General features: G+C 51.6%; 1 protein-coding gene across 4 annotated transcripts in view; it reads right to left on the bottom strand.

The window, feature by feature from the left end:
• The window catches only part of TCOF1 (treacle ribosome biogenesis factor 1), a 35,079-nt gene extending 12,465 nt beyond the window's left edge, over positions 1 to 22,614 (bottom strand). For 2 of the 4 annotated variants that reach the window (XM_065556021.1, XM_065556022.1), the window contains exons 1-10: positions 22,307 to 22,566; positions 21,224 to 21,279; positions 14,826 to 14,953; positions 12,211 to 12,314; positions 11,042 to 11,408; positions 10,090 to 10,184; positions 9,190 to 9,456; positions 8,138 to 8,416; positions 3,080 to 3,254; positions 847 to 995 (exon numbers count right to left, since the gene is read on the bottom strand). In XM_065556021.1, the coding sequence (XP_065412093.1) occupies positions 847 to 995; positions 3,080 to 3,254; positions 8,138 to 8,416; positions 9,190 to 9,456; positions 10,090 to 10,184; positions 11,042 to 11,408; positions 12,211 to 12,314; positions 14,826 to 14,953; positions 21,224 to 21,279; positions 22,307 to 22,417 (1,731 nt within the window). In that variant the 5' untranslated portion in view covers positions 22,418 to 22,566. Of the gene's footprint in view, positions 1 to 846; positions 996 to 3,079; positions 3,255 to 8,137; positions 8,417 to 9,189; positions 9,457 to 10,089; positions 10,185 to 11,041; positions 11,409 to 12,210; positions 12,315 to 14,825; positions 14,954 to 21,223; positions 21,280 to 22,306 lie in introns of all 4 variants that reach the window. The other 2 variants (XM_065556024.1, XM_065556023.1) reach the window with 2 other exon arrangements.
• Between the last annotated feature and the right edge of the window lie 2,073 nt (positions 22,615 to 24,687).

Genomic DNA, 24,687 nt, shown 5'->3' with positions numbered 1-24,687 from the left:
AAAATATCAACCCTCTTAATAAACGAGCCCTCGTGCCAGCCGGGGAGCACACAGTTTTCTAGTCATCCACAGCACAGGGGCAATCCTTTTCTATCCCCGACTCCCAACAACAGTGCCAACGAGGCCGGCGCTTCGCATGGCACGGACGCTTCTGGGAACGGGACTGAGAGCACCCAGCCCCTCTCACAGAGGCCAGCCAGCAGGTAGCAATGATCTCAAGCACTTGGGAGCTGAGCTGGAGCGGAAAGGCTGTGGGGCACATCTGGAGGCGTTGCCTGGAGCAGAGGACCATGCAGTGGCCCACTGGAAGTTAGAAAAGTCACTGGGGCTGCTCTTATTTATGGCAGCTTCTCCAGTGGCATATGGGCCACCCTGCAGCACTGAACAGCTGGAGTACAAAGCGTTCTGGTCAGTACATCCCTGCCAGGCCAGGGGGGAAGGGGAGAGAAGAGACAGGGGGTTATGCTGGTGCTACAGGGCTTGGGAACCTCTCCTGGGCTGGGGGAATTCTCCACTGTCGGGGGGGGATCCAGCTGATTGATTCTGCAGGAGCTGCACAAAGAGGCCCAGACGTGGGCAGGAATCAGCCTGTATGATTATCACTGTCACAAGGCAGCCAGTCCCTCCACTGCTTCTAACCTCCGAACCCCAGCCAGCCCCCGTTGGTTGGAAAGGTCCCTGTGCCAACTGGCTGGGATCGCTCCCCAGAGCCTGGCTTTCCTGAAGAGCAAGCGCTCCAGACAGACAGAGTTTCGCTAGTCACCATTCCTCCAGCTCTCAAAGAGGCCAGCTCAGCAAAGCTTCCTCCTCATCGCCCGACCGCCGCGCGGTCTGTGTGCTAGTTACCTGCGGGGGTACCTGATCCTCCTCCGAGTCCGACTCCTCGCTGGACTCCTCGCTGCTATCTGCTGCCCCTGGTGCTTTTGGAAGAGATGCTGGAAGGGCCTGGGCCTTCTTGACGCTAGTCAGCTGTGCTGCAGCAGGGGTCTTCATTGCTGGAAGAGGTCGGAGAGAAACCGAGGGTAAGACAGAGGCTGTTTATAGGAAGACAATGGCTGGAGAGCTGAGGGAGGCTGCTGATGCTTCAGTGTTCCGGTTTTAGACTGGGAGAGAAAACCCTGCTGAAAGGGGAGAGCTGCTAGAAGACAATGATCTTCTAACACCTCCTTCTCCACAAGATTTCTCTTGCTACCCCCAGGCCCCGGCTTTCTCTTCAGTACAACTGAAGAGGCCCAACAGGACGTGGTGCGAGGGGTGGCAGAGGGATGGACTAGTCGGGAACATGCCAGAATAACGGAGCTCTGGAGCTGGAGAACCCTTCCCTCCCGCCTTTGTGCAAACAGACAGCCACCACCAGAAGCCGGCAGGGATCAGTAGTGGAAAATGTTAGCAACTGACAGCTGAGCAAATGCCCCGTGCAAAGCCTGCTGGAGGCTCCTGTTCATTTCCTAGGGGGCTGCGGTCTTCCACATCGCACAAAGCCTCCCACCCCTGCAGCTGGGGAGCACGTCACCCCTTCCATCAGCCAGTCGCACTCTGGCTACTAATAAAGCTGACTGGCTGGGTTTCTGCCCGTTTCCTGGCAGCAGTGACACCAACAAGCAATAGAGGCCAGCCGGCCTATTGCCTGGTGCTTCCGCTAGCTCCAGAACACAAACCGATGGGGGTGTCGAAGGGCAGATCTGTGCATGCTCAGCCTATTCCTCCGCACAATGGGCGGACTCCACTTCTCTCAGCACTCGACCCCACGTTTACAGCTAACAAAAGCTCTCCCCACCTCCCGCGTGCACAGGCTGAGTTCTGTTTTACCAGCTCCCTGCAACAAAGGATTTGACATTAGCTCAAGCTCTCCCTGCAGGAAGGTCTTGCAATAACCATCTACAGGTGCAAGACTCCTTTGTAATGAAGTCATTCCCTCCGGCATCCTCCTGCATCCAGGCATCAACTGCGGAGATGCCAGGAATAACTTCTGGTTGCTCATGCCACAAAACCCAGCCAGAGACACGAACCAGCCTGGAGCATGCGTTATCTGCTAAGGCAATGCCTCTGCACTGCAAACAGGGACATCGCTGTGCAAAGACCACAGTCACAAGGTGAGAGTAAAAGCATTGAAGGGTCATGTCCATAGAAGGGAGGGAGGCGGGTCAACTGAAAACAGCCAGAGCCAACCTGGACAGTCATCAATCCCCTCCATTTGCTGGGTTCCCATGGGTTGTCCGTGTGCTGCCCAAGCATGACACTGGCCACACCCCAAGTTTCCTTTGCAGGTCTAATGACAGGGGCCCTGCATCTTCTCGGGGCACTCAGACCTTGTGCTCTCTGGGCCCTGTACCTGCAGAGACGCCTGAATACTCTGGAGACGGGGGCAGCAGCAGGGAAGCAGGAGCAGATACATATTCGGCATGGGAGGCTCCACCTCATCTTCGGTGATCTCTCTCTATCCTCACTTCAGACACAACCATGTCCTCGTGGGACTCCAGTTGTAGCCACCCCCGGCCCACTCCAGGACAGCTGCCAGGACTCCCTTCCTAGCCCTTCATCAACCAGAGAGGTCACTGAGTGGTGCCAGACTTCCTCGCCCACTCCAGGGAGAAGCGTGGGGATGGCAAAACTCTCCCAGGCCACACAGGAGGGGAGAAGAGGGCTTCAATCATTACTAGTAATCTCTTATAGATCCTTCCATCCACGGATCTCAAAGTGCTTATTAATTATGTGAAGGCTCCTCCATCTGCACACGCTGGGGAGTACATGTCAGCCAGCAACTGACCCATGCTGGTAATGCTGAAAGGAATAGAAAACAGAACAAAATACCCCCCCCCCCCCAAAACCCAACTCTTTTGCCAGTTTGGAAGGACACTCTAGAAGAGACAGAAGGGAACTGCACTGACAGGTCTTGCTAACATCAGCTTCAGAGCGACTGGCAGTCTGCATCCCTTGGCAGTTCAGAGCATGCCGGGTGTTGGTTCTTAGGGGGCAGCCCCGTCTAGAACACACCAGCTGCTCAAGCCAAGAAGAGAAGCCAACCCCATGAGTACGGAGGAGAGAGGCCCTGAATACCAAGGGAAGGCTAGAATCTTACCAGCGTTAGGAGGCGGTTTCTGGGCTGCCTCGTCCTCCTCACTGTCTGACGACGTGCTGCTCTCGCTCTCAGAGGCCTTGCCCTTCAAGGCATTTCCAGCTGCTTTCCTGGGGCTCCCCGTTTTACCAACCAGGCTGGGCTTGATGCCAGGGGAAGGCTGAGGAGTTGGCAATCTCTAAAAAAAAAAAAAAAAAAAAGTCAATGATTTTTATGATCAACAGGTTCAGTGCCAGAGCCAGGGTTCGTTTCCTGCATCCCGTATGCTGCGGTCATCATTTAAAACGCTCCTTTTATCCCCAAAGAACGGCACACGTTTGGAGATGGATCATTTCTGAAACCAATGAGATGTGGCTACCTCTCTTGGGTGGGAGGCAGCAGCTGTTTGCCGCAGATAGAAACACCACCCAGCAGTTCAGGCAAGAAGGGAAGAAATGTACCGTAGCCAATCGGAACGGCGTGGGAAAAAGCCATATTTCACTAGAAATTGACCAGGCCACCAGGGTTACACCCCTACTCTTTCAAAAAGGACCAAGGGATCTTTAATGAGCAGGGATTCGGCACCTCATTATCATGTCTCATCTGACAACTGTACCTCCAGCTGCCACAGCACTCCCCATCATTAGACCAAAACATCGGTTCGGTTTGACTTGGAAGGGAGAAGGCCACCTACGGAAACCCCACTACCACTGCCTGTGGGGGCTAGATGTCCCTTGAGGCTGCTCCATTGAATACTGACTGTCTGACCCTGGTGGCTTGTGACGTTTGCAGGGATCCGAGCACAAGGTGAAACGACTGCCCGATTCCACCATCCCAGCGGCTGCCTCCCGGACCCAGCATTAGAGCGGCGTTTAAGGGAGACAGCGTCGCACCATTCCTAGGAAGCACTTTGTCCACCACGGGAGCGATTCGTTTGTCCATGCGCCTAAATAAGCGGCCGTGAAACCCAAACGTGGCGCTTGGGTTGAACAGCGGCTGGCAGCGTTTTGATTTCTGTGACTCAAGGCAGCGCGTGAGCCGCGTCTCAGTGTCTCGCGCAGCGAGGAGTCGATGCAAGGAGGTACCAGTTATTTTGGCACTTGAAAAAAATGATTCCAGCCAGGTCTGATCTTCTGGCCCCCACGCGGCGCAGAGAGAGCTTCCGTGCTCCTCTCACCCTTTGGCTGCTTGCAGAGGGTGTGCTAAAGAGAGGAAGTCCCAGAGGCTTCCCTACCCTTTGGGGTTCTTCGGGGGCGGACACACTCTGCACCCGCTCAGGCATCCAAACATGGCCTGATCTTCACCTGCTGGGCTGAACGCTCAAGCACCAGTTCGCTCTGGCCGAGCAAGAACATAGCCACGCTGGACCAGCCAATGGTCCACCTGGCCCAGGATCTCGTCTTCCCACAGTGGCCGGTGCCAGATGCTTCAGAGGGAATGAACAGAACAGGGCACTTGTTGAGTGATCCATCCTGTGGTCCAGTCCCAGCTCCTGGCAGTCAGACGTTCAGGGACACTCCGTTTGCCAGACATAGTGGGAGCAGAGTATCACCCAACCTGCCTGTGGCTGTGACCCACTTTTGGGGCGGTGTCCCCTGGCCTGGGAGCCGTTACCAGAGCTCTTCTCAGGGAAGACGGAGCGTGACACTAACTCTACCACGAATGGCCCAATCCCCCCCAGCATTCAGTCCCTTTACCCCGCGTGCCGGACTGGTATATGGGCTCCCCCCACCTCTCAATACCAGTGAAGAACTAGATCACAGCTGTTCTGACAGCCTGTAAGGGTGACTGCTCCTTGCCAGTGGCCAAGAGCCCCAGGTTTACAGCTTCGTGAGATGGAAGACGGTGTCAAACCTGGCTTTCTGGCACGGTCCCGCCGAGCACTGCCCCTGGGGCAGCGTTTATTACATTTAAACCAGCTGCTGAACAGACGTCAGCATCGGAGTGTTTACCCATTACAGAAGGGGCTCTCCAAACAAGCCAGGCATCTCTGCACAGAGACACAGAAACCTCCACAAGGACGAGAGAGGAAAACAAACCGGAGTCTCTGTTTTGTTTTGGTTAACATGAGTCACTTTCTCCGAGAGAGGGGCCAGCTTCTAAATGGCAAATCGAGAGCGTTATCGGAAACAGATGCAGAGATGTAAATGAATCACCTACTTGGGAGCACACCAGACTCCAGACTCCTCCCCACTCAGACACCAGCACTTGCGGGATCTTGGATCTAGCCTACCTAGTGACAGGACGGACTCTCGCTCACGTTCAGCGAGCGAGCCCATGTATAACAGGAGGATGTACTAGGGAACAGCTCAAGGACCGGGAAGACAATCAGATAGCAGCATCCGGACACTACGTAAGAACACAGAGCAGTGTGCAGAGGGAAGCTGCTGGAAATCCAAGTCTGCCCCATGCCCAGCTGGAGTGGGCCAATTCCCTATCTTCCGCACAGGTGTCATTTCCCTAAAAAGGCAGAGGTCTCATTTCTCCAGGGCTGCCACTGGAATGAGCCCAGGCAGGGATTCACCCTATAGCTTGGCTGAACTCCGCTGGCTGTAAAACGCCCCCAGGTGAGCCGTGCAGGACACGATCCGGGCCAGTGTGTTTTATGGACTCAGGAGACTGGAAGAAGCCTAAAGTAAAGGAGTGGAGGGGTTGTGGTGCAGTCTGCCATACTTGAGATGCTGGTACCCGGGAGAAATTCACAAGATGGTGGAAGCGTAACTACAGATGGAGCCTCTTGTCCTCTCCTCCGTCGCTTCCTTTCTCTCCCTCTCTCTCTGCTGCCCTGCAAATAGCTCCGGGCCCAGTGGTGGGAGCATGCCAGAGTTGAATCACCCCCCTCCCCCATGCTCTTTAGTTGATTTGCATAATGCAGCGAGTCAGAAAGCGAGCATGCTCCCCAGAAGCTGCATCAGTCACACGCCAACTCTCGTCTCCCGGCACACAGAGGAAGCACCCCCAGCATACCAACAACGAGCTCAGTAACTGGGGATGTGTCACAATATAAAAGAATAAAGACTTCCGCTCTAAGGTATGAGCTCAGGACACAGTCACGCTTCATCTCCCCTAAGGGTCTAGTGGACCATCACCTCAGCACCGAGTCCAGATAAGAGCTCACAGCCAAGTTTTCCGTCATGTCCATGAATACTGTATGCCTCCATTTCTGGGCGCTGACGGGAGATGGAGACTCGCTGCACATCTAAAGTGAGGCACAGGAACACCGGTGGGCCCGTATGACATTTTTGGCCTTATTGCACAGGTGGGTTTGGAAAGTTTGAAAGAGCCTGCAGTTTCTTTAAGGTCAATCTTGTTTGCTTCCCCATTGCAGGGGGAAAAAAAAACAAAAGACACCAAAACACCTTTGCAAACAAATTTCTTTGACTAAATAATCCTAAATCTTCAGCGGTAAACATACTAATTAAGCAGTTCGATGTAGGCATGATGTTCATTTTAATTGTGCTAATCTGCCCCCGCAGTGAAAGATGAAGCAGCTTGCAATTCTCTGTACCTGTCTGGATCTTGCTTAGAAGCGATCGGAAGCTGCAGGATACCGTAAGCTAGTGGTTAAACATATGCCCAAGTACTTCATGTTCTCCATCTGCCCAGAAACGCTCCACTGGGAGAGCCGGATTGTGGACACAAATGGGCAGAATGGCTAAATGCCAATCTTCATTCCAAGTCCTTGGCTGCTGGCATCATGAAAGCCAGCCCATTTTGGTTACAGCCTTTCTCGGCAGCAGCGACTGGTATGTGGGAATCCCAAATTTGCAAATCCTTTAATAGCCCTTCAGCAAGAGAGACAGCGACTTCTGCCTCAGGTAGGGTATTCTCTCAAGTGGGGAAAACACGTTCTTCACATTTTACTATTGCTAGAAGGGCCAAGTCCCACGGGTCTTGCACAAATTCTTCATGCAGCATAAATTCCCCCATTCCCCCGCAACCCCCCTCGTTCTGAACCAGCGTTAAGATTTGAATCGCAGTGTAGAAATGCTGAGACAGACAGACTGGGATAGCGCCAACCACACAGAGATGTTCCCCGAGGCGGCAGACCAGGACAATCCAGTGTAAAAGCCAACATGCAGAGCTCATTGGACTCTCTCTGTGTGCCCGTTTGGTGTAGATGAGTGAGAGAGAGAAAACTCTCGGAGATGCAGCAGGGGACTAGGTCACAATCTTGCACGCACTGTCAGACTGCACCTTGCGGGGTGCCATCTTCAGGAATACTGAGCGAGCACTTGGGGCCACCATTGATAAGGATGCGCCCTACCAGTAATGACTCCCCAGGGCCGTGCTTGCGGCCAGATTAATCACGAACAACTGAAAAGTGCAAATCCACGCCGTGTGGATTCCTGCCTTGCAAAACACTCAGCCTGACCCCAATCCAACTGGAAGCAATGGGAGTTTTGCCATCAGCTTTAATGGGAACTGGTTCCGGCCTATGCAAGCACGAGCAGACTTCCCGGGCACACAAGAAGCAAGCCCAGGCTGCTTGTGGCCCCATATGTATCCATTCTGGGACCCATGTCACGAGTTCCAGTCGAAAGGAAGCAAGAGGGGAGGGCTCCGTCCAGCTACTATTCATATGACAGACCAGCATCAGCGTTTGGATGCAGACAAATGAACTGTTTCACTCTGGAGTTCTCCATGTACAGTTTCTGCTGGTTTGGCTCCTCAGACTGCCGAAGAATGGGAGACGTTTTAAGCCAAGTGATACTACGCTACGGGGCCCCCCACGCCTTGGCTTGTATTTTACTATAGTGTTTTGCAATGACTTGTGTTTGATCTTATTGGCAGCAGCCAGTTCTCTGGCAAAGCCAAACAAGTTCTACAAAGGAGCCAGAGAAATTCAGTAACTATAAACTAGTCACTTGGAAACGGCTGGTCTTTAAACGATGTATTAAAGCACGGGGCCCCATCAAATCAGAAAACAATTCATAGTAGTTCTACAAAGCAAAGATGGAAGGACACCTTGCACAGGGCCGAGATTTCATACATCAGAAAGATTTAGCATCCTAAACAGCCAGCCACTAACACGGCCATCACCAGCATCTCAGAACCCAACTAGAGGCAAGAGTTACAAACCTTCTGGCTTATCGGCACTGGGGGCGCCTCGTCCTCGCTGCTCGATGAGTCGCTGCTCTCCGAGCTCTCTTCTGGCTTTGCACTTCCAGCAGCCTTTGCAGCAGTTCTGGTCGTTCCAGGCCCCACGTTGGCCTGGTTGGGCACGGCTGGTTTTGAGGGTTGCTTCCGCGGAGCTGGCGTTGAGGCTTTTGCTGGAGCTGCCTTGGCGGATGGAGGAGTGGCTGGTGCACTTTTCACTGGCGTTGCCGTGGCCTGGGGAGCTTTTGCAGATGGGCTGGTCTAGAACCAAGAGACAAGAACAGAATAAACACAACAGGAAACCATGATTCGGGGTGGGGAGATGCGTCTTCCCAGGATAAAATATAAGGGATCAAGATGTAGATCTGGAAAGCGACTGCAAGATGTGCCAAGGCTGAAAATGCCAAGAGAGGATGGGTGACCAGCGTGGCGAGCCAGGCGCCCCCCATCAGTCCTCCTTGGCACTGGAAGAAATCTCCTAGGGTGAGGGAGCAGTGACTGACATTCCTCAACAGTCTGCTGTGTAACTGGTCACAGCTGCACAAACAGTGCGGGGAGAAAAGGCTGCCCACTGCACGAGAACATGAACGGCTCCGTTCCACATGCACCACGGCACAGGAACCAGTGGTGAAAAGGACCAAACCTCCCCTACCCAGGCACAAAAGCAGCAGCAATCAGGTGACGCTAGAGTTTGCTGATGCTAGATATTGCAGATCCAACACTCAGCTGTGAATCCATGGATCAGATCTAGAACTCGGAGGGTTTCGAGTAGAATTTTCCTTTCTTGGGTGGAGAAGAACGCCTGTGTTGGATTTTAGTTAAAAGCACTCACGCAACTTTTGCCTGTTGAAATCAACACACTTCAATTTTCAACTGGTCGCTTAAAGTTTACACTGGAAACATTAACTGGGACCATTCCCTACCCTGTTGCAAGTGCGACCTTGCAGTGCACTGTGCTTTTTACGAGGTTCCCATTCGTAGCATCCCCAGGCCTCAGGACAGGTGTGAGGGACAACAGGCTCAAACTGACCCACCTGTGCCGCTGACGTGGCTTCCTCATCATCACTGTCCGACGAGTCGCTGCTCTCAGAAGTGTCCTCTGCCTTTGCACTCCCAGCAGCCTTTGCAGGAACTGTCACCTTTGCGGCTCCTGGTTTGCTCTGGGTTGGTGTATCTGCTGTTGGTTTCCATGGAGCTGGGTTGGACACTTTCCCTGGGGTCCTCTTGGTGGGCGCTGGAATGGCTGGCGCGCTTTTCACTGGTGTTGCGTTGACCTGCGCTGCTTTTGCAGCTGGTTTTGTCTGGAGGCGAGAGAAGAGACTGACTGAGGAGGGAGATCGAACATCTGTGCAGGAGTGGGGGTGGGAGGAAGCTGAAGGGAAGTCAGGGGGCGAGGTTAGCTCAGAGCACAAGCCTTGATCAGGGGGTGGGATTAGCTACAAACAAGGCTCCCCCGCTCTGCAGCAAGCTGGACCATAATTCTGTGCAAGACCCTTGGGTCGGGCAGCAACTGGCAATTCTGCAGCAGGTTAGTTTACGCTAGAGATGGCGGTGTGGGGACTTTCATTTAACCAGCACAACAGGCTGTTATTCATTTCACACTCTCTGGGTTCTCAGTATCCCACACGTCTGCATCGAGTGCATCCTACAGGTCAGAGCGGCTCAGGGTTTGCTCCTCCCTCTGCTCTAACCCTCTAGTGAGGGAGCGGGACCCAGACTTTGGGGCCGACAGAGGCTGGGAGGTGCTGTCGGGTGGGTCAGGTCTGTTTCCTCAGTGCCCTGGCTTCAGAGAAAACGGTTCCTAGTCCCTGCCCCACTATCAGTCTGGGGAAGGGCCTTAACAACGCTCGGCCCTGGGAGGTTAGAGGATGGGTATGGGTGGTGGTGGTGGGGAATGCTTAAAGCACTCAGTGGACCCTCTTGGAGGCAGATACCTGGAGCGCCGGGGTTTTTAATTCCTCTTCAGAGGAAGTCTCATCGCTCGAGTCCTCACTGCTACTCTCTGCCTTTCCCACCGTTTGCTTTAGTGCTGAAACACCAGAGAGGAGACATCACTCACACCGCGCTCTCTTGTCGAGTCCATGCAGACAGCTATGTTCATGCAACTTTTAGGTTACGAGAACCAATCAGAAGGCACAGGAGAGAGGCGACAGTCATGTCGCGTGGGGGCAGGGCCCAGTGACACCGCTCATATCTTAGGCGCCTACTGAGCATGTCAAACAATTTTTTCAGTCACATATTTAAGATTAACCCCTGCACTCCCTTAGGAGACCCTCCCTCAAGAGGACCAGTCATCCCAAGTCCCCGCTTCTGCAGTGTGGACACTTACACACACATCCTCATTGCAGAATCAGGTCCCAAGCTCGGAGCATTTCTTTTCTGGGGAATTTCCCCTCAAAACGTCAATAACAATTCACTTCGGGCTTGAGCTCAAACATGGAACGTTTGAGTGACTTCTTCAGAGCGCTCAGAATAAAGCAGCGTTCTAGTATCATCCAGTGACCCTGACCCGTCAGCGCTCCATTGTACTGGACACTGAACGAGACCCTTAACTGTAGCACTTGCTACCCCAAACGCTAGATCCCTTCCATTTCTCTCTATCGCAGAGCCGAGCAATATGTCCCTTAACGCAACCTGATCTAGTTGTGACTGGCAGTGCTTGTGTTGCTCCCTCTTCTGCCAGGTTTCTTTAGTCTCTACAGGGAGCAGTTTTGCTTTGATGGTTAGCTGCCAGGAGAGCTGAAGCCACGAGGCCGGCGGCAATACTAGGGAAAGTAATTCAGACCTGATACACTGTAAAGCCAGAACAGGGATGCACATCTCACGACCAGCACAACAGCTGTGCAATGCCTTAGGAAATGCATCCCAAGCCCCTGGGCTTCTCACCTGACTTGGGAGCTGGGAGTGTTGCTGCTGGCATCTTCTCCCCTTCCTCACTCTCTGATGAATCACTGCTTTCAGAGCTCTCTGCTGCCAATGCAGTAACTGCTGCTTTGCTCTGTCCTACTTGGGCCTGAGTTGCTGCAGCAGGTCCTGGCTTACCAGCACTGGCTTTCTTCTGTCCTGCTTTGCCCAGAGCTGAAGAAGTCGCCGGAGCACCAGGCGTGAGCTTATTGGAGATGCTTTTGCTCTTTCCTGCTCTCGTCTGAACTACAGCAGCAGCCCCAGGCTTACCTGAAGTGGCATTGGCTTTGTTTTGGGCTGCGTGCTGCAGAGAGTTAGCAGCTTTGCTACCCGCTGCAGCAGTTCTCACCTGGAGGAAACAACAAAAGAAGTCAGTTCCAAGCCATCCTTTTGTCCTCTTCATGAATCGTGATGCTCTGAACTAGATTTGAGGAACCACCGCCCAGAAAACGCTGAAATGCATCTAGTCGTTCACACTCTCTGACACAGAAGCTAAGTCTTTGCATTTAAACGGAGGCACTCAGAGATAAGTTCATCTATGGAGCACCACCAGGGAGCTCAAGGGACTTGCACCAGCAATGTAGCTGGCCTTCAGAGTGCACTTCTCCAGGACACCTGCAACCCAAGCAGAGTTTTGCTGTGGTCACTGCCCCAATCAGGCAGAAGAGGTTTGGAGGAGGCTTTTGTTTTTTCCCCTGAAGTGAGCACCTAATTAACTGGCGCATGAAGTAAAGAGGGAGTTCAGTGCTCATTTAACCTCTCCCTCATTAGTGCCACATCTAAACAAGGCTCGAGTCTCTTAACGCCTCAAAGTGAATGAAAAGCACTTTCCATGCAAACAGGTTCAACCTCCATAGTCCATTTCCCTTTTACGAAGCCATACGCACAGCTCCCTCAGGCAGCAGAAGAGGGTTGTCAGTACAGCCATACTGGCAAACCCTCCCGGAGCTGAAGCATACGTCAGCATAGCTTATACAGGCTCCCCAGATGAAAAACTGGAGCATCAAAAGCTCTTTTTTGCAGTTCTAACTAGGGTGTGTGACGAACACCCTCCCCCGCACAAGTAGGCATTGCTAGAACTTTCGAAGGCAGCCCTGGCCACAGGCCACTAGCAGCCTTGGGGGCTGGCACGGAGACAAGCGTCACCTTACCTCCTTGATTTCCTTTCCAGCCGCTGTCTCGTCTTCTGAAGAGGAGTCTTCGTCCCCGCTGCTCTCTGCCTGCACCGTGGAGTTAGTCACAACAGGGGCGCCAGCTGCCACACACAAGGGAAAGCCACAAAATGCAGAGACTCAAAACACAAGACTAGCTTCCCACCAACTAGAGACAAAGGTAGCACTAGCGACAGACTCCTGGCGATGCAGAAGTTGGTTCTGCATATTACCACGGTGTCGGAGGAAAGGTTCAGAAAAGGGCAACAAAAATGATGAGGGGTATGGAACAGCTTCCGTATGAGGAGAGATTAATACGACTGGAACTTTTCAGCTTGGAAAAGAGACCGCTAAGGGGAGATATAATTGAGGTCTATAAAATCATGACTGGTGTAGAGAAAGTAGATAAGGAAGTGTTGTTTACTACTTCTCATAACACAAGAACTAGGGGGTCACCAAATGAAATAAATAGGCAGCAGGTTTAAAACAAATAAAAGGAAGTATTTTTTCACATAATGCACAGTCAACCTGTGGAACTCCTTGCCAGAGGATGTTGTGAAGGCCAAGACCATAACAGGGTTCAAAAAAGAACTAGATAAGTTCATGGAGGATAGGTCCATCAATGGCTATTAGCCAGGATGGGCAGGGATGGTGTCCCTAGCCTCTCATAGACTTGAAGGTCAGAAGGGACCACTATGATCCTCCAGTCTGACCTCCTGCACAACGCAGGCCACAGTCTCTCACCCACCCACCCCTGCAACAAATCCCTGACCTATGTCTGAGCTATTGAAGTCCTCAACTTGTGGTTTAAAGACCTCAAGGTGCAAAGAATCCTCCAGCAAGTGACCCGTGACCCACTCTGCAGAGGAAGGCGAAAAACCTCCAGGGCCTCTGCCAATCTGCCCTGGAGGAAAATTCCTTCCCGACCCCAAATATGGCGATCAGTTAAACCCTGAGCATGTGGGCAAGACTCACCAGCCAGCACCCAGGAAAGAATTCTCTGTAGTAACTCAGATCCCACCTTCTCTAGTGTCTCATCACAGGCCATTGGGCATATTTACTGCTAATAGTCAAAGATCAATTAATTGCGAAAATTAGGCTATCTTCTGTTTGCCAGGAGCTTGGAATGAGCGCCAGGGGATGGATCACTTGATGATTCCCTGTTCTGTTCATTCCCTCTGGGACACCTGGCATTGGCCACTGCCGGAAGACAGGATACTGGGCTAGATGGACCCTTGGTCTGACCCAGTATGGCCGCTCTTATGTTCTCTTCCCCTACCTCTCACCCCTCCTCTCTAGGAGTTGGGAGAAATCCCCAGATGTCTGTGGCGGCCATAGAGCAGAGATGGAATCACGTTATGGACATGGCAGGAATTGCTGTATATTAATCTACAGATATTGAGACGTAATGATGATATTATCAGAGAGGCCTTATGTGGACTAAGAAAAACCTGCTCTCTCCTCACCCACATCAAGTTAGCTTAACTTGACTGAACCACCGCTGAACATCAATGCAGACGCAATTTAACCCACTCAGCAGGCTGAGTGCGAGGGGCTCTCCCGTACGATTTACCTCAGTGAGTTTAGCACATGCTAGAGTTCGATGGATTTTCCTTAGCTAGAGTTTTAGAAGGCAGTAATTAGATTGAGCTTGGTAACTCGATCTAACACCCCACCTTTAAACACTCGGCTAGAGGAATAGTCCACTGGAGAGGCCGTGGAAGAGTTCACCTCCTCCGCCAGAGAGAAGTAAACCCCGTGAGTATGGAGGAGAGAGGCCCTGAATACCAAGGGAAGGCTAAGACCACCGGGCTGAAATCACACGGGTAAGCTTTAAACACACGTCACATTCCCCCCTGGGCTGACCTATGGCAAGTGCTCCTAAGAGCCTGCTGCTTGTGCATGCAACCAATCCTGAGTTCTCTGTCAGTCTGCCCCAGACTCCTTGCCGTGAAAGGGGCTCGAATGAGAAACCGCCGCTCCTCCCAGCAGCTGCATTCAACTGCACAGATAGGGAAACTGAGGCACAGAGGCAAAAATGACTTGCCGGGGGTCACCCAGCAGCATGGGCAGCGGGTAATAGGCCAGGGGAGGCTCTGCCTTGTTGCGGGGGTTGGCAGTGAAGTTTTTGCTTTATTATGCCCCATGCAGGTTCCTGCGCAGGTTGGGTCCGGGGAGGGGAGGCACTGCGTGGCTTCGGCCATCCCAGGGCTCCTCCAGGTGGGCCTTGGGGCTTCGGCTGGCCCAGGGATCCTGTGACTGGAGGGGAGGGGGCTCTCTGGGCAGGGGGGCTTGTGGCTCCAGCTGCCGGGAGTGAGGGGGCAAGGGGTCTCGGGGCTCCGGCCATGGGCGGAACAGGGGGTTAGCCTCCGCAGAGGGGGGCTCCACCCACTGCCCATGCCCAGCAGGCCAGTGGAAGAGCTGGGAATAGAACCTTGGTCTCCTGAGTCCCTGTCTGTAGCTTTAACCACTAGGCCACAGGGTAGCGAGCTCCACTATAACGGCGGTGAGCCACATGTTATTAAGCTATCGGAGCATCAGCCGCACCCGTTGCCTGCTAGCCCTCTCTGTCGTCTGCTCCACGTAGCCTGTTCTTGGCAGCGAAAGGCTCTTACCCGTCACAGCCTTTGTCTCCTCTTCCGAACTTTCAGAGCTGCTCTTGGGATCAGGTACCCTGATCTTCTTCGCTGGAATGCCTCCCCCCAAGTTGCTTGCCTTTCGTTTCTTGGTGTTTGAGGGAGTTCTGTAGGAGAGATTTTGCAAGAACGGGGAGGTGGTGTTAAAAAGGGAAACAGCATTAAATCGCAGAAACACTTATCAATTCATCCAGCCTCGTTCCTCCAGGGTCAGGACAGGAACTGCCACTGCTCTGCAGTAACTTCAGGTGGCTGACTCTGGAATGACTTATGGTGATCTGCAGAGAATTCCCCATAATCCTTCTTAACCTGGATGTGACACCTCACAGGAATGTGAAGAGAAGAGATGGCTAGAAATGAATTCCATCTGTATAGGGCAGGGCCGGTAGCCAGAGTCAGGAAATTTAGCCTCAAATATTTGGAAAAATGCTCTTCTTGCTGACAGTCAAATGATTAATAATAAACTCTTATCTAGTGCTTTTCCTCAGCGGATCTCAAGGTGCTTTACGAAGGAGGTCAGTATCATTACCCCTATTTTGCCAATTGGGAAACGGAGGCACAGAGCAGGCAAGCTGCTTGCCCAAGGTCACCCAGCAGGCCAAAGGCAGAGCCAGGAATAAAACCCCGAACACCTGAGCCCCAGTCCAGTGCTCAACGTCTGGTCAGCCTCACGTTAGAACTGCAACAATGGCTAGACTTCTTTTACATGCCTTGGTCCTACTGGACAAGCTCCAACTGGATATATGGAGGCTAATGGATTGTGATGCAAAACTGACCCATGATCTAGAGGCTACACACCCATTCAGACTTGGATGGTCACACCTAAGGGACACAAAATTACGATATGAACTGGATTTATGGGTGAAAATCATGGACTCCTAGGACTGGATGACCTCTTGAGGTCCCTTCTAGTCCAGTCCCCTGTGTTCATGGCAGGACTAAGTATTATCCAGCAGTTCTCAAGCCTCGGCCCAATTAACACACAGCTGTGGCCCAGCTGTGTGTTTAAAAAAAAAAAAGATTCAGTTTGTCACTCCGGTCCGGCAGGGGTCGTGGCTGGTTGAGGGGGAGACGGCCCCCCGGAGCCCGGCTGGAGCGCTCCTGCCAGCAGGGAAGGCGAAGTAGGCCCCTGTGGCAAGGGAAGAGCTCAGCAGTCCAATGCAGGGGGCCTGGCCGGGCAAGTGGGTCCCGAGGGACCCCGGCCTGGGCAGGCCCTGCTCCTGTGATTGCCTGGTGGACACAGTCATCTCCCAGCAGGGCTGTAGGAGAGGGGGGTCCTGGGGGGAAAAGGAGGTTGGGGGGGGATCTGGGCAGTGAGGGGGTAGGGAGTGCTGGGCATTGGAGAGGTTTGTGGGGGGTGCTGGGCAGCATAGGTGCAGGAACTAGGGGTGTGGGGGGTGCTGCAGCACCCCCAGGTTTTACACGGGTCCCCACTCCTGGCCTGGCACGAGTCCCAGCTGCCGGCCCTGCGCCTGGGGTGCTTCTCCTGGCCCTGCTCTGTTTAGGAGTCTCTGGGTGGAGGTGGTGGGCGCTGGACAGGGGAGCGCTGGGCATAGGGAGTCGGTGTGACACGGCCTGCCTCCGAGGGGAAGGGGCACACGGGTAGTGCAGGGCTGGGCAGGTCAGTGTGTGTCCGGTGCAGTGGTTCGCAACCTGCAGACCACAGTAGTAAATAGGTTAAGAACCACTGATCCAGACAGTCCTGGACAGGTGTTTGTCTGGCCTGCTCTTAAAATTCTCCAATGGTGGAGATTCCACAACCTCCCTAGGCAATTTAGTCCAGTGCTTAACCACCCTGCCAGTTAGGAAGTTTTTCCTCACGTCCAATCTAAACCGTCCTTGCTGCAATTTAAGTCCATTGCTTCTTGTCCTATCCTCAGAGGTTAACAAGAACAATTTACCTTCCTCCAACCTTTTATGTATTTGAAAACTGTTATGTCCCCTCTCAGTCTTCTCTTTTCCAGACTAAACAAACCCATTTTTTTCAATCTTCCCTCATAGGTCATGTTTTCTAGCCCTTTAATCATTTTTGTTACTCGTCTCTAGACTGTCTCCAATCTGTCCACATCTTTCCTGAAATGTGGTGCCCAGAACTGGACACAATACTCCAGCTGAGGCCTAATCAGCGCAGAGTAGCACGGAAGAATTACTTCTCGTGTCTTGCAAAAAAAAGCAGACATCATTCCGGGATGTATTAGCAGGAGTGTTGTAAGCAACAGTGTTACACTGTTATCTCATATTTAGCTTGTGATCCACAGTGCCCCCCAGATCCCTTTCCGCAGTACACCTCCCTATGCAGTCATTTCCCATTTTGTATGTGTGCAACTGATTGTTCTTTCCTAAGTGGAGTATTTGGCATCTGTCCTTATTGAATTTCATCCCATTTACTTCAGATCATTTCTCCAGATCATTTTGAATTTTAATCCTATCTTCCAAAGCACATGCAACCCCTCCCAGCTTGGTATCGTCTGCAAAGTGTACTCTGTATGCCATTATCTAAATCATTGATGAAGATATTGAATAGAACCGGACCCAGAACTGATCCCTGCGGGACCTCACTCGTTATGCCCTTCCAGCTTGACTGTGAACCACTGATAACTACTCTCTGGAAATGGTTTTCCAACCAGTTTTGCTCCCACCTTATAGTAGCTTCATCTAGGTTGTATTTCTCTAGTTTTTTTTAAATGAGACGGTAACGTGAGACAAAAATAAAAAACGTTACTAAAGTCAAGATATAGCACATCTACCGCTTTCCCCCATCCACAAGATTTGTTACCCTGTCAAAGAAAGCTATCAGGTTGGTTTTACACAATTTGTTCGTGACAAATCCATGCTGACTGTTACTTATCATCTTATAGGTGTTTGTAAATTGAATGCTTAATTATTTGCTCCATTATCTTTCCGGGTACAGAAGTTAAGCTGACTAGTCTGTAATTCCCCAGGTAGTTCTTATTCCCCTTTTTATAGATGGGCACTACATTTGCCCTTTTCCAGTCCTCTGGAATCACTCCCGTCTTCCATGACTTTTCAAAGATAATCGCTAATGGCGCTGATATCCCCTCAGTCAGCTCCTTGAGTATTCTAGGATGCATTTCATCAGGCCCTGTGACTTGAAGACATCTAACTTGTCTAAGTAATGTTTAACTTGTTCTTTCCCTATTTTAGCCTCTGATCCTACCTGGCAATCATTACGTTAGACGACCAATCACCACCAACCTTCTTGGTGAAAACCGAAACAAAAGTCATTGAGCACCTCTGCCATTTCCACATTTTCTGTTATTGTTTCCCCTCCTTCATTGATTAATCGGCCTAGCCGAGTCTTCCTCTTGCTTCTAGTGTAATTGTGTTACCCTTTATGTCTCTAGCTAGTTTAGTCTCATTTTGTGTCTTGGCCTTTCTAATTTTGTCCCTACATCCTTGTGCTATTTGTTTATTTTCATCCTTTGTAATTTGACCTCGTTTCCACTTTTTGTTGGACTCTTTTTTGAGTTCCAGAACCCCGCCCATCACTGTAGATACCGCAGCTGCAGCATTTCAAGTGTAGACAAGCCCTCCGATTTTTCAGGCCGGAAGGGATCATTCGGATTATCTAATGTGACCTCCTGCATAACGCAGAGAGGTTCTTTGGCCTGTATCAGGCCCATAATCTCTGTTTGAGCTAAACTGTCCAAGGCAAAATCTTTTACTGCACCAATTTCTGTTGTCGAGAGTACCTTTACCAGACCCAAAGAAGAGCTCTGTGTGGTTCGAAAGCTTGTCTCTCTCTCACCAGCAGAAGTCGGTCCAATAAAAGATATTACCTCACCCACCTAGTCTCTTGAATATCCAGGACAGACACGGCTACTGGTACCCTGCATAAGGCAAAATGTGTAACAACAACAGATTGGGTCTTCTCTTCCAATCCGATCCTATATAACCATTCCATGTATCAATTCCCTTCATAACCCATCTATGTAAGACTAGAAGAGCCTCTTAGATCATCTAGTCTGACCTCCTGGATAGCCCAGGCCATTACACGTCACCCAGATACCCCTGTATTGAGCCCAAGAACTTTAAAGATTTACTTGTTTAAATGAAGACAGCGCTACCTAGGCCAGGTGTACACTCTAAACTACGGACAGCATAGCAAGGTTGGTTAGGGGTGCGATATTGCTGTGACTTTTCAATGCAGGCAAAAGCTCTAGCATAGACTCATTTATACCAGCATAAAGATGTGTTTGCCGGTCTAGTTTACGTTGCTCGCCAATCCGGTATAAGCTAGACCAACAACAAAAGGCGGTTTTGCCAGTCTAAGCTGTGTCTTCACTAGGAGGGTTTTGCCAGGATAGCTACACTGGCGCACCTTATTCTATTGTACACAAAAGCCAACCGTTACCCTATATTTTGAATAAGATGATCAGGCTAAGCTGCTCAGAAGGCCACTGAAAATCTAATTTCTTCCAAATTCAGTGACAATTGAGAATACCGAAGAACGTTGTAAGAATCAATTGATTGTACAGGACTTTGAGGATGTACCATGCCATGAATGCGCAGTATCCTCATTATACAGTGATCCTAAGGTACCACCCAAAGAGTTTTATTTAGATGTCATTCTGCCTGACAGTCCCCCTGTTAACTTTCACTGCCAGCCACAGGCTCACCTGGCATTTCTATCTAACTCAACGACTGGACTACTCTGCGTTCTAATACCACAAGGCGCAAATTCAGTCCCAGGGGGAGAATATTTTTTACCACTTAAATGAAGCCTTTCTGGCTGATTAAGGAGCATATTAAGAGACTCCAAAGAAAGTCCCATCCCGTTCTTCTTAGCCAGATGTGTAATGGCTGCAGAGCGATGGATGAAAAGGAGTGTGCTTAGAGGCTATTAAGATGGGTCAACAAGGGGAGGGGCATCATCTTCAAGGCCAAAAATCAAAGGAGATAAAGTTGTTCCAAGAATAACTTCTCCATGTTACGGTGCTTTTGGTGAGCATGGTATCGGATAGATAAACACAATGATAGGTCCCTGCCCCAACTAGTTTAGACTTTAGTCTAGACATAACAGCAAAGAAAGACAACAAACCATGTGTGTGTTTGGGGTTGCATGAGTGGGGGTGGTATTATAGGGTAACATTACATGTGCATTTTTTAAAATCTAAAATAAATTTATGTAACATAGTGGTGGTTGTAGGAGTACCTAGAATAATTTGCATTGCACCATTATATATCAAGACATTAAGGTAGTAGCACAGAGAATAAAATCTCAGCCGCACTGTTGCATCAATTGGTTTCTCGAATCAAGTTGTAGAATTTCTAATGATCACACAGGCCCATAAACAGGAAAGAAGGGAGATCAGCGAGATACACAGCAAGAGTGAGGAGAGGGCCAAGGATCTCAGGATACACTGTATTTCATTGTGTGATGCTTTCGATACAATGAAACCTATAAACTATTCTCTGGGGTTATTAGTACAATTTGGTTCAACCTTTAATAACTCTAAAAAGAACAGGAGTACTTGTGGCACCTTAGAGACGAACAAATTTATTAGAGCATAAGCTTTCGTGGACTACAGCCCACTTCAGTAGGTTTCGTGGACTACAGCCCACTTCACTACTGAAGTGGGCAGTAGCCCACGAAAGCTTATGCTCTAATAAATTTGTTAGTCTCTAAGGTGCCACAAGTACTCCTGTTCTTTTTACGGATACAGACTAACACGGCTGCTACTCTGAAACCTTTAATAACTCTCTCTACTAGGGCATTTCTCCTGCAAATGACTCAGTGCAGGCTGACTCTTGTAGGATTGCGGCCTAGCTAACAGATTTTTCCTATCCCTTTGACAGCTGTCATAAGCTAGATTTCATCCCGTGTAGCATCACCCTTCCATGGGTTAAAACACAGCAAACAGCACGTGGAGAACATGCGGTTACTGAACACATTTCAGTCTTTATTACATGAAGGCCCCAATGCTGCAAACATGCCCACAAGTAGGTCACTCACACAACCGGTCCCTAATGAAGTCAATGGGGTTAGTCCACAGGAAAGGGGGGAAAAGAAAAATCACTCGGAAAACATCTTAACTGGTGAAACATACTCCCCCTCCCCTAATACCTCAAAAAAGTCACCAGCGAGAATAGCATGCAGCTTTCTAATGTAATAAAGGTAAGGCCTGCCCCCCGGGCTGAGACATTTCAGCCCAAACAGGGGTGCTGTTTGGTTTCTCAGCTGAGCAGACACTTTCATCCTAGGTACGTGACCATCTTGACATTAGTGGGAATATTTCCAAATTGCCCCATTCCAATTAATCAGACATACCAATGTAATCAAACCTGGTTATTTCTATGAGGAGAGAAATGACCTGCCTTCCACTTCATACCCATTGCCTCTCAGACAGACTTACTTTTGCCAGTGGGTGAAGATGTCCTCAAGAGAGGTTAACTGCGGAGGAAACTGCTTCTGTGGGAGGAGAAGAAAGGAAAGAATGGGCACCGTATTTACCCCACTTAAGCACACAGATTATGGAGTCCAAAGAATAAGTCCATGGGGCATGACGGACATGAACCGATATGTCTCACCCTGGCCCCTCCAGACTAGCCCCATGTGCTAGTGCTGCCGGGTCACCTGCCCACGGGCTCAGGAGAGCACAGCCCCTGGGACAGACATGCCCTGGCCTCGGCATGGGGGTGCTGCAGGGTTACACCTGCCCACGCACTCAGGGGAGCACAGCCCCTGGGGCAGCCGTGCCCTGGCCCCGCGTGGGGGTGCTGCAAGATTACACCTGCCCATGGGCCAGCCCCTAGGGCAGCCATGCCCTGGCCCCACGTGGGGGTGCTGCAGGGTTACCTGCCCACGGGCTCAGGGGAGCCCAGGAGCAGCTGTGCCCTGGCCCAACGTGGGGGTGCTGCAGGGTTACCTGCCCACAGGCTCAGGGGAGCCATGCCCTGGCCCCACATGGGGGTGCTGCAGGGTTACCTGCCCACACACTCAGGGGAGCCCAGCCCCTGGGGGAGTCATGCCCTGGCCGCCACGTGGGGGTGCTGCAGGATTACACCTGCCCACAGTCTCAGGAGAGCACAGCCCCTAGGGCAGCCATGCCCTGGCCCCACGTGGGTGTGCTGCAGCGTTACCTGCCCACGGGCTCAGGGGAGCACAGCCCCTGGGGGAGTCATGCCCTGGTCTCGCATGGGGGTGCTGCGGGGTTACCTGCCCACGGGCTCAGGGGAGCACAGCCCCTGGGGGGGTCATGCCCTTGTCCCGCGTGGGGGTGCTGCGGGGTTACCTGCCCACGGGCTCAGGGGAGCCCAGCGTGCCCTGGCCCCGCGTGGGGGTGCTGCGGGGTTACCTGCCCACGAACTCAGGGGAGCACAGCCCCTGGGGGGGGGTCATGCCCTGGTCCCGCGTGGGGGTGCTGCGGGGTTACCTGCCCACGGGCTCAGGGGAGCCCAGCGTGCCCTGGCCCCGCGTGGGGGTGCTGCGGGGTTACCTGGCCGAGCTGCAGCTGCAGCTCCCGCGCTGCCCTGGCGTAGCCCGCGTGGAGCAGGTGCTGGTGAATGAGGGCCAGCAGCTCCCTCTGGCCCGCGCCGGCCGCGGCCATGCTGCTCCTGACTAGGGCCGCTGGGGCGAGGCCCGGGCGGCCGGGCGGCTCCTGCAGCGGGGCTGAGGCGGGGACGCAGGGAGCCACATGCCCCCCCAGGCCCCTCCTGCCGCCGCTAGTAGCCTTTGACCACCGCCACCACGCGCCGGGCTTCCCCTTCCCCTCGCGCGGCCCGGGGCATGCCGGGAAGTGTAGTCCGCCCGCACGTGTCGCTGCGACGCCTCGTGGCTCCGGGCAGCCAAAGGCCCAGGGGCTGCGGCGCTGCCTGGGGGGGGGGCGCGAGCAGGCCCAGCGATGCACTCACGGGTGGGTGTGAACGGAGGCGATTGGTTGCGGGGAAGCACACACACTGCAACGGACTCCTTCCTCGGCATAGGGATCCTTTCAAACCGGACTCGCTGTCCCCCCAGTGAATGCAGGGGGGTGGGTGTGCGGGTGAACCGTGCTTTGCTGAGGCCTCCAGGATCAGAGGGGGAGACGTGTTAGTCTGGATCTGTAAAAAGCAACCAAGAGTCCTGGGGCACCTTATTCACCCACGAAAGCTCATGCTCCAATGCGTCTGTTAGTCTATAAGGTGCCACAGGACTCTTGGTCGCTTTTTGCTGAGGCGGGAGAGGAGTTTTCCAGTCTGTTGAGGGTTTCTCAGTTGAGTGGGAGACAGTGAGAAAGGGCAGGGGAGGCACTGAGAAAAATCACTGTTTCAGGGCATTTGTTTGGTGGATGATAATAATAATTGACAACCATTTACATGTACGTTGCGCCTCCCAACACAAAGAATTCCAAAACACTTGCGAACTACAAGCCTGACATAATGCCCGTTGTAGTCAGTGGAAGTGACTTCAGTGGATCATGCCTTAGATACCTACAACACCCCTGGATGCAGCCACTTCTGGGGTGGAGGGTATCAGAGAGGGACATTTGAAAGATTTAAGTAAAGACTATAAATAGGGGCATTTATACATCTTCTAAGCCAACAGAAGAACAGGAACTGGGAGATCTTGAGGGAGAGCGTTGACAAATGATAGCTACTTTCCTAAACAATTTTTGAAAATAAGGCTATTTTCTCCTAAATAGGGAGAGATACTGTATGCCGAAATTTTGGCCACTGACACGAGTTCAACTCTTTTATGAAAAGTGCCACAGGATAGTTAACAGAGAGCAGGCAGAACCTCCCTTTTAAACAGCTCCCCAGCAGTTCTGCCAACTCCACGCAGTACAAAAAATCATGAGTCAGGCTCCAAAATCATGAGATTCCCTTAAAATCATAAGATTTTTTCATTATAAAAATTTTGGAATTCTTTTTACTTGCCTTTTGGCTTTGAAGGTGATTGCGGGTCAGATTTGCACACTTTTCTCTGCGAACATGTGGGCTAGAAACACTTTTAAACAAAAGGGAAAGCTGGGATTCTGACATAATCCTGCGACTCCAGGAACTTTAAGATAAACACCAAATGTCATGAGGCCTAAAACACATGCACAGCTGCAGGGAACTCAGTGTAACACCTCAGAATAGTCCTGATCTGACAGCCACTTTGACTGCTTCAGTGCTGAGTGGGCAGTCGGCTGTTTTGGGGAACACATTTGTGTTCCATCATTTTTTCTTAAAAACCAATCCCGGGACACAAAGTAGCAAAGAGTGAGTGGGACGGGGTGGACAGCCCAGTAACCACACAAACACACAACAAACCCCCTCCTCCACGGTGCTGATACCTCCCAGGAAAAAGCTGGCTACGTTCACTATGGCAGAGGTGTGGGTTTATTTTTGGAAGGTTTAATAATGTTCAAAGTGCCTCTGTCACTCTGATTCAAATACAGAACCTTTATTTGTATTTACTGAAGAGATTAAATATAACACTGGCTGAGTTCCCGCTGGCTTTGAAGCTAAATCTCCCCAACCATCATCATCATCATCTCAGGTAATAAAACCACTGGCCAGGCAACCTTACAGTTACAGCAACACAGACTCTGGCTAGTGGTTTCAGTGAGTGACTCATTGGTGGATCATTGACCAGCGATAGGAATATGCGCAGTGCATTTTGGTGAGTGGGTCGGAACCCTGACTGAGTTACTGAGCTGGACAAATTTAATTGAGGTAGAATTCAGACAGTCCTTTGTTAGGTTTTAAATGACTCGTAATGCTGTAAATTGCTTCATTGTCAGAGAGCAAGAGATTGAAGGCCTGATTTGTCTTTCACTTGCTCTGGGGCAAATCAGGAGTGACTCCATGAAAGTCAGTTCAGTGTATAAACAGCATGAGATCAGAATTGGAC

The sequence above is a fragment of the Chrysemys picta genome, chromosome 8 (assembly GCF_011386835.1).
Source record: "Chrysemys picta bellii isolate R12L10 chromosome 8, ASM1138683v2, whole genome shotgun sequence".
Lineage (NCBI taxonomy): Eukaryota > Metazoa > Chordata > Testudines > Emydidae > Chrysemys > Chrysemys picta.
This window is presented reverse-complemented; position numbering and strand designations above follow the sequence as displayed.